Consider the following 9,447-nt stretch of genomic DNA (forward strand, 5'->3'; position numbering starts at 1 on the left):
AGCGGAGGGAGCTGCTGGTTCTGGGTCCCCTCCCCCTCCCCATGGGCAGAGGCTCTGGGAGGCCCACGGGTGCCCTCTGGCGCTGAAGAGGTAATGTAGTCACAGTGACAAAGTTAGATTACAAGGCACTAAGTTGCTTCTGTAAACTGTTACTGCTTTTTCTTTTGTGATTTGGCACTTAAGGCTTAAGCCGGAAAAAAGGCATCTACTGACAAATATGGGACTTGTCTGTTATGTGTGGTAAGTGGGCTATAAAATCGAGGGGAGGGGGTTTCAAGCCAGAGGAAGCTACTGACAAATTGACTTGTCCTTATATTAGGGGGGTTAAATGGGGAGAGGGGAGGGGGCATTCCAAGGTTCTGGGGAAACGGGGTTGAGCTTAACCTTGTTAATGTAAGGGCTGTCAGGTGGGTGGGGGGGGAGAGGAGGGGGTGTGGGGTGGGGGTAGAGTAGGCAGGGGGTCCCTCCCTACCCTGCTTTAGTCATCTGAGATGGAAAGTCTGCTGAAAATGGGCAGGCGTCTTGAGTTGTCCAAAGTGGGGGAGTCTGAGCCACTGTGGCTGCTGCTGGAGCTGCTCAGATAGCCCTCCTGGTCCGAGAGCGAATCCTGAGGGCTCGGGGGAGAGTCAAACATGTGGGGAGACTCGGACATGGGCCGGAAGAGGAAGGTGGTTGGGGAGCCACCCCCGGGCAGCCCCATGCTAGGGGCAAAGAGGCTGGCCAGCTCCTGGCTGGAGAAGGCAAAGGGGTTATTGGTGCCATCAGGCAGGGTGGGTGAGCCCAGGAGGTCGTCTGCACTCAGGATGGGGGGTGGGGTGATGGACGTGGGGCTGTCCAGCAGCCCCGTGGCAGCAGCGGTGGCAGCGGCACTGGGAAACCCAGCAAAGCTAAAGCTATGCTGGAGGCGGGGACGGTCAGCGGAGAGGTCCCGGGCCCCCGCCAGGGCGCGGCGCTCCTCGGCGTTGTGGATGAAGTGGCAGCGGGGCCCGTAGGGGCAGAAGCCGATGGTGTGGAAGGTGCGGCACAGCTCCGTCTTGTACTTGGGGTGGCGGGTCAGGCTTCGGAGCTCATGGATGCCGTGCGCAAACTGGCACTTGTCCCCGTACTTACAGGCACCGTTCTCCTCGAAGGGGCGGCACAGCTCCGTCTTGTAGCGGCTGGAGTTGACCTGGCCGCTCCCTGGCTGCTTCTGGGTGGGCAGCAGCCTCTCGCCCCCTTCTGAGAAAGAGCGGTCTCGGAAGCGGCTGTCCCGAGAGCTCAGAGCTGGGGCTGGCTCACCCTTGAGGCTGCTGAGGAGCTGGTTCTGGTGAAACTTGGAGCTGGGCAGAGTGACCGAGTGCCTCCGGGGGAAGCCCCCACCGGCCGGGGTGCCCACCGCCTTCCTGTCCAGCAGGCAGCCCCCTGCACTGGGAGTACTGTAGTTGAGCATCTTGTTACCCTGCAGGGAAGAGAAGGAAGAAAGAGAAAGGTTAGTGACGAAGGCCATCCACTAGGCACACAAAGGGTACCCACTAAGGGCAGCACCCTCCACAATCAGAAACACCCCACCTCTCTCAAAGGACCCACCTCTGCCCTGGCAAGCCCCCCACCCTCTTTCTCCCATAGACCAGCCACCACCTGGGTTTCCTTTGGCCCCATGCATAAGAAACCACAAAATCCTGGCCTTGTGAGAAACTGTTTGATGCATGCACCCTACTCCATGCCGACCCCTGGAATGCACCCCCACATCCTGTCCCCAAAGCTTTCACTTTTATCCATAAAAATCCAACTTCTTTACCTCCCAAATAGATTCCTCAGCTCAAAATATCTCACACAACTCAGACTGCTGTAGATTCCCCCTCCTCCTAACAAAAGGGAGTAAACCTCAGGAGACTATGAACTTGGTCCCCTTGTAATCAGTCCCTGCTTAATTGACCTCCATTCCACGACCCAGCCTCCTAAGACTCAACTTCCTCCCTTCAGAAGTGTTCCCTTCCTTTAGCAACAGGTTTCCAGACTGCCTCTGCTTTATCTTGCTGGGGAGAATGGGAGGAGGAGGAGCACAAGGAGAAATCCCTGGTCTGGGGGATGTAGGGGTAGACACGGGGGAGAAGGATGTGATTCCTGAAAGTAAAACTCACTGCCCCATGCTCCAGGAAGGGGTGCCTTCCACAGTGATCTCCCCCACCATTCCCTGCCCACTCCCCCTCCACTAGGAAGATGCCTTTGCAATTAGTCTTCTGGCTGCAAGAGCAAGCTTGGATAACAGCTCCACTGTTTAATCTTTAACGCAAAGCTGCAGGTGGGAAGTAAAAGGAAAGCAACAAACCCTCCCTAGTCAATAGTGGATTTGGGGGAAGGGGGGCAGAGCCACAAGCAGGTTGCTGTTCCAAGGGGACCCCGGTCACCTGCCCAAACTGTACCCAAGATTTGGAAAGGGTGCGATGAGCGGACCTGGGAGTTGGCCCCCAGCCCATGTGGCTGTCACTGTGCAAATTCTAAGGTTGGTCCCTTAGGATCAGCTGCAGGGGATCAGGAATCTGTAACAGCAACCACCCCACGGAGCGGATTACAGGAACCGAGTTGAGAGCCGGTTCCCAACAATGGGGTTCATTTAAAAAGTCCTGCGGGGGGAGGGGGCGAGAGAAAGAGAACCAGACGAAAGGGCGGGAGAGCCGGGAAGAGAAGGAAACAGCGCGGAGAGCTCAGGCAGCCGCCAGGGCAACTGGCGTTTTAGAAAGCGCAGGGAAGGCAGAAAGCTTCAAACTTTTTTGATGTTGCTCTTCAACTCCACGGCGTCCCTGCACCCCAACCCTGCAGCCCTGGGGCTCTGGCAGCTGCGCCGACTGGAGAAGCAAGCTGGGAAAAGAGAGCAACATGACCCGACGTGTTTAAAAGAAGGCAAAACACTTTAGCAATTAAAAGTAGCCTAGCAGCTTCCCTCCTTCAAATTGGGGAGAGAGGCTGAAAAAAATCTAACACCCATAGGCTTTTGCTATGTACACTTAAACCGCACTCCTGGAACTTTCCGGCTTTAAAACTTGCTTTTTTTCACCCCGACTGGCAAGCTACACGGCTTTAGGAGGCCCCTATTAAATCCTTCCTCGCGGAGACCCCTGAGCTCAGGCCGGCATTTTGTCGTCGTGTCCCCCCACCTCCTCCAAATCGATGAGCTGCGGTCCGCCAGAAAACACTTAAGCGGGTCAACCTGAGCCCCACCTTCACCCCAAAGTTTGCAGCACGATCGGCTATCACAGGAAGAAGCCTGGCTGAGCTGCGACGAACTGAAGCCCCACTGCAAACTTGTCTTGCAACATCTTTTGAATCACAACTCTCCGCCTTTTTCTTGCAGATTTCCAGCCCCTCCAGAACAGACGGATAAACCCCCAGGAAAACGTCGCCCCGAGACTCACTTCCCCGAGGGACCCCCCCCCCCCGCCCCGACCCTAGAGGCCGGCATTGTGGCTTGAAAGCCTCGAACCCCTCCCGACGGCGGCGGTACCCAGAGCGCGCACAGGGAAACCAAGCGGACAGCGAAACCCGGCTCAAGCAGCAAGTCACGGACAAGAGAATCACCGGAAAATTGCCCGAGTCCTGCCCAATGACCCGCGTCCCCCGGGCAGCCCCGCCATGCAAACTTCGCCCCCCAAAACTCTGGTCTCCAGATTCCCATGTAATCCCCGCCAGGAACTGTTAAACTCAAAGGGTGGGGAGGAAAGGGCCAAATTCCTTTAAACTGGAGGGGAAAATGGGGAGGAAAAGAGAACTATCTCGCCTCTCCTCCTCTTCCCCTGCCTTCCAAGACCTAAACTTTTGGGGATTCTTACCGAAGGCAAAAGAGAAAAGAAGACTCAAAAGCAAACGCTCCGCCCTACTTTACCTTGCATAAAACTTCGCTCAAGTCGAAGATGGTGGCAGACACGAGGGTGGTGGTCATCCTGGGCGCTCGCGCGGGGCAGGGACGAGGATCTGATGTGTCTCGAAGGTCCCGGTGCGGGGAAGGCGCAGCCTCCGGCTCTCGGGTCTGGAGTCCCACACGCCTGCTCCCGGCGCCCCTCGCCTTTCTGACTCTCCGGGCTGCGGCGCGCGAAGCCCAATTTATAAAGTTTCAGATTTAGTGGGCCGGGGGAGGAGGAGCTTTAAACTTATTTAAATAAGGAAGAGAAGGGAAAAAAAAAGTTGATTGACACTGAAGTTGAATCAGCCATGCGGTCAAACTCGGGAAAAAAAAAAAGAAACTTTCAAAAGGAAGAAGGGGGAGGGGAAACGAGGAAAGGCGGCGAAGAAAAAAAAAAACCCCACTGCGAGCCGCGCACAACTTTTTTTTCTTAAAGAGGAAAAGTTTCGACTCCGCTCGCTTCGCTACCCCCGCGCTGGAGGCGCCCGTCTCTGGGGCCGCGCGGGGCGCAGAGGGGGAGGGGAGCGCCCCCCCTTTGTCAGCCTGCGAGCGCGGCTCTGTGACATCACTCATTCCACCCTCTTCGGGGTTCTTGTTGTTGTGTTGTTGTTTTTCGTCGGGCAGGAAGGCAGGCTCGACTTTCTCTTTTTGCAAGCAGGAGCAGAAGTCCATCCTTAGCGCCTTGGCTGCAGTTTCCATCTTGAGCAGATCTCGCTTGAAACTTCTCCAAGTGGCCGCACAACTTACTCTTTTCCCGAGTTCTCTTCCGCACTCGGCTCCTCTCCCCAAACCCGGCAGGAAGAGAGAAGATTGGATATTTGGGACGCACAAAGCGTGAAGTCTAGGGTTTTATGTTTTTTTTCAGAGGGGAGATGGCTGGGAGGGGATCAGGGAGGCTTTTTTTCCCCCGGGAGGACCCGGTCTGGCGGGGGCGAGCGCAGAACGGTTTAGCGCGCCGCACGCGTCTACACTCGCGCTCGCTTTGCAGCCGGCCACTCTCCGAGTGTGGGTGGGGAGTGGAGGACGTCGCGAAAAAGACCACCGCCCCGGCGGATTGTTTTTACAGGCCTGGGAGTGGTATTTATTGCACGCATCCCATCTGTAAACTTTTTTCTAGAGAAAACCTGAATCCTCAAGAACGCCCCTTCCCCCCCATTCGGAAAAAAAAAGAAAAAGGCACCCAGCAACGCACAACTTTCCACGCGCGCCCTGAACTATGGGCCGCGCCGAAACTCCCCCCTTCCCCCCACACACATCCCTAGACACTTGAACAATGAAAAAAAGTGACTTTGGTAAGACGGAAGGTAAAGAGATGGGGGGAGGCGGCATTTTTAACTTATTGTTGCTTCTCCCCCGCCCCCACGGGAACGGAACATATGGCTTGTCACGCTGCGCTGTTTTGGCGGGATGGGGGGGAGGGGGGGGTATGGGATCTCGAAACCGAAAGGCCCCCAATTGATTATTATTCCCTTAAAACCTGTAAAATATATATTTATTTACTGTTAGGTTCAGATGCCCCTCCACCCACCCAAATAAAAAGTTGTTAACGTGTCCGCCACCAGCCCCCCAGCCTTCCCCAGGGTGCCGGAGTGCAGACGAGGCGGAAATCGTGGGGCTGCCTTTCTTTCCTATTTCCCCGCGTGCCCGGCCGCCTCCTCGGCCCTCGCACGTTTCTTCCCAGCACTCGAGGCCGCGGGGTCTGTTATGAAACCCTGTGCGCTGAGTGGCTAAGAGCCGGTCCATTGCGATGTAATTAGGTCACCCCATTATGAGCACGTTTCTTTGGAAAGGACGGGGCGGGTGAGCAGAGCGGTGGAGTCGCACTCTGACCGCGACTGCCCCCCCCACACACACACACACCCCCACACATTTTTACTGCATTTCTTCTTTCTTCGTCAACCTCCGAGCAAATCCAGGAACGCCTTCCAAATCACAACTGTTTTAGGAACCTGTTGTTTTTCATCTTCGCGAAACACACAGCTTTTGCTGCAGCTACGAACCTACGTGATCCCCAGCCCGGTCTGCTTTTATTTGTCCCCTCTGACTTAAATTGATGGCCCCATTTTTAACCCAGCGGCTGCCCCTTGCTTTTTCTTCTCTTGTCCGTCCAGCCGCCTGTTGCTTCCCTCCCCCTGCTCCCATTTTTCAGCTTTTCTTGAAATCTGGCAAGCGCCAGAAAGGGAAATAACTTCCATCCACCTTAATTTAAATCATTCAAATGTAGGTTTCTTTCTTAAAGGGATGTTTGCTCGCTCCTCTCCCCCCCAGCTCCAAGAGGGGAGCGGGGCGGTTTCGTGCAGTTTCTTGGTGATGAGGTAATGAGTTCCAGATTTCAGGACAGAGTAGGGTGCGCATTAAAACCACAAGGTTAGTCTGCGTCCTGATGTGAAGCTATTTCGGGTTTTGATTCCCCCACCCCCCCAAAAAAAGGCCGGTTGGTCTTTAACTGTGGCGGGTTCGGGAAGCTCTGCTGGGGGGACGAGGGAGGGGTGGAGAAGCGGGGGTGGAGAAGCGAGGGGGCTGGGGACCCGGAGCGGGCGGGGCCGTCTTCCCTGCCCGGAGCCCGGCCAGGCCCGCACCCGCTGTCCCCGCTCTCCGGGTGGCGTCGCTTTCCCCCCACCGTGGCTGCGGGACCGACCACAAGCACCATCACGCGGCCTCGGCGCCCCGGGCGGGCTAAAAAGTCTCTTTTTTCCAAAGAGAACGCCGATTCCTCGAATTTCCTTCACTTTTCCAACTCCCGGAGGGCGCTCCCCTCCCCCGCTCCCGGGGGCGCGGGCTCCGCGGGGCGCGGCCAGCCTGGCCCGCTCACTCCGGAGTTGTTTACCGGCCCCGCCGACCGGCCGGGTTTGTTCCAACTCCCAGAGCCTGTCTCTATAATTAAACTCTTTTTTTAATTGTCGGGTTGAAACGTCATTTCGGGGACTTTCCAAGGGTGAGGGAGCCGAGGGGAGGGAGCGAGGCTCCTTAACCCTTCGCTGACCCGGCGTCCACGCTGCGGCGGGCCGGGGAACAGCATCCAGCCGGGCGAGGCGGGATGGGGGTCTGGGGGCCGGAGCCGGCCTGCCCCCGCGCAGACGTGCTCGGCAGGTGCCCGATGGTGGCGGGAACGGCGGCGAGCCACGACCCGGGCAGGAAGCCCGATGGAGGCGTGCGCGGGCCTCCCCCGCCTCCTCCGCTCTGCAGTCAACCCTGTGGTTCCTCCCTGCCGGGCCAGGAGACCGCCCCGTCACCTGCACTGCCGCTTCCGACCGGGGGGCGATGGACCAGGTCCTCCGTCCCAGGCCTGACTTCTGGGCCCTCCTCACTTGCTTGGAGCCGGTCCCCTGGCGAGGAGGGGCTAGCCAGGTATTTTTGGCTTGGGGGCGTTAGGTTTTGTGAAAGGGAGAAAGTGAAAGTCTTCGGAATTAGGGAAGCGTGACGGATATATTCGTCGGCAAGTCTGGAGCCTGGGCCCACCTCGCGGCAGGTGAGAGTGTGGGGCGCCAGGCTTGCTGACCCTAGACGGCCGGGCCTTGTCACCACCGCCCTCCAAGGCACCCCCTTCCCAGTCCCCTCCTGGCCCTGGTTGCAGCACAGGACCTGCCATCGCAGATCCCTGCGATGCTGCACTTCCTTCCCGGCTTCAGGGCATTTGCAAAATCCCCCGAATTCTTCGGATTGGGCCCCGCCCTTCCCCCAACCTCTGCTACCTGAAACCCTGTGACAGCCGCAAAGTCCCAGGAGTAGAGAGAGGGAGGGCCAAGAGTTTCCTGAGAGTACCTGGTTTAGATTCACCTGTAGTGCTTGCGGAATGCAGATTCCTCAACTTGGACCCAGACTCGGTGAATCAGATGCTCTGGGCTGGGGTCAGGAATCCGAACTTTTAGTAAATGTCCTACTAGTGACTCAAACACTAGGGTTTGAGAAGAAGTGTTCCAGGCCTTTGAAGTTGGGCTGTTCTGGATCCAAATCTTGGCTCTGCCATTTTCTAGCTGTGTGACTTTTCAAGACACTGACTAAAGCCTCAGTTTCCTCATCTCTAAAATAGGGATAATGATACTGCTAAAATTGGCTGGTAAAGGGCCTAGTTTCTGCCCAGCTGGACCCTTGTATATGCCTAGCCATTGTATGTCAACTAAGCCATTCTTGGGCCCTCATTACACCGCAAAACAAATTCTGGGGGGTATTCACTTTGCAAAAGTATTCTTCAGTATAGATGCCCATGAAAGTGTCAACTGACAGCTGTGCTCTAGATCACTCTCTGGCTCCCACCCCTAGCCCTGGACAAGGCAGGCAGGCCCCGGGGCCTGGGAAGGGAGAGAGGGCACTGGCCTGGAGCCTGGGGAAGAGCAGGTGGGTCAGGATAAGGTGACAGGAACCTGCTGCCCAGCTGAAAATTACCTGATTGTTGTCACAACTATTTCTGAAAACTAGATTAGTGATCCGATGGACCCTGATGGTAGTAACAGCCAGACTCTTCTATCTTTCAAAGTCCTCAAACCCTCAGAGCACTTGGTGGGCTCAGCTGCCAGTATTCTCTCCAAACCAGGCAGAGGCCTCAAGAGAGGGCAGCTGAGGTCTACTGGAAATGCACAGTGTCAGGAACCTAGGGAGTGTAGCTCAGGGAGCCTGCCACTTCCTGTTAGGATTACTGAGAATCCAACCCCAGCACTAGCACGGCCCTGGGGGCGGTGGGGGGGGGGGTCTCATTACCTTGCATTGGGTCATCTAAACCCTCATTCTTAGGTCAATTGCTGTAACACTTTCCCTGCAGAGATGTTCCACAGTTCTGTTAAGTTCCCAGGCTAGCCCATAGCTGCACCACCCCCCTTTCTTGCCTGGGCTTGCCTAGAGATACAGGATAGCCCATGAGTTTTGAGTCACCTAGACTTCGATGGGAAACCCAACTCTGCAAGCTGGTCACCAGTTGCACAACCTGTAGCAGGTCACTTAGCCTCTGGGATGGTTGGGAAGATTAAGCTCTTTCCAACCAGTGCTGAGCTCAGACAGCCATTTGCCCTCCAACCACTCCTAACTGCTACCAGTTGCTGGTGGTTGCTGCACACCGCTCCCTGGGGCTTTGCTCAAGAGGGCCCTTTTGCTGGGACTTCAGGCAGCTCCCTGAGCAAGGAGATGCCTCTCTCCCAGTGGGGAGTACAGCCTGCAGCACTACGGCATTCTAACTGCATTTTATGGAAAGTATCTGTTTACTCCCCACTGAACTATAAACTCCTTGAGGGCAAGGGTATCTCTATTACCTGGGCCTCAGGAGTAGGTCCTGAGTAGATGCTCAGTAAATTTTTCCAGTTTCCGTGGAACCCTTGCTGTTGAGCCCATTAGGATACTTTGGTGACCCTAAATCTAGCAGCAGGAGTAGAAGAAGGAACTACAGAGATTCCAGGAGTGGGAGGAAGGGAGGGCTTGGGCTCTGAAGGAAGAGGAGATGGCAGCCTTAACACTGGCATGTTCAGAAGGCCAGAGCGGGTATCTCAGGGAGGCTGGGCTTCCACAGCTTGCCCAGGACATGTGCGGCTGTTAAGAGGCAACGTAGTCCGATGGAATGAGCACTGGTCTAGGAGTCAGGAATC

The 9,447-nt window shown here is 56.3% G+C and overlaps 1 protein-coding gene across 1 annotated transcript; it reads right to left on the reverse strand.

The window, feature by feature from the left end:
* Positions 1–415: 415 nt before the first annotated feature.
* ZFP36L1 (ZFP36 ring finger protein like 1) lies at positions 416–4,066 on the reverse strand. The gene is made up of 2 exons (XM_058567188.1): positions 3,860–4,066; positions 416–1,438 (listed from the first exon to the last, which is right to left on the reverse strand). The coding sequence occupies exons 1-2, from the start codon at positions 3,914–3,916 to the stop codon at positions 479–481; spliced, it is 1,017 nt and encodes a 338-aa protein (XP_058423171.1). The 5' UTR covers positions 3,917–4,066; the 3' UTR covers positions 416–478.
* Between the last annotated feature and the right edge of the window lie 5,381 nt (positions 4,067–9,447).

This window comes from Diceros bicornis, chromosome 24 (assembly GCF_020826845.1).
Source record: "Diceros bicornis minor isolate mBicDic1 chromosome 24, mDicBic1.mat.cur, whole genome shotgun sequence".
Classification (NCBI taxonomy): domain Eukaryota; kingdom Metazoa; phylum Chordata; class Mammalia; order Perissodactyla; family Rhinocerotidae; genus Diceros; species Diceros bicornis.

Coding starts and splice junctions, on each gene's coding strand:
- ZFP36L1 (XM_058567188.1), bottom strand. CDS start 3,916: ATGACCACCACCCTCGTGTCTGCCACCATCTTCGACTTGAGCGAAGTT. Junction 1,439..3,859: donor TGAGCGAAGTTTTATGCAAG/GTAAAGTAGGGC, acceptor TCTTCCCTGCAG/GGTAACAAGATGCTCAACTA.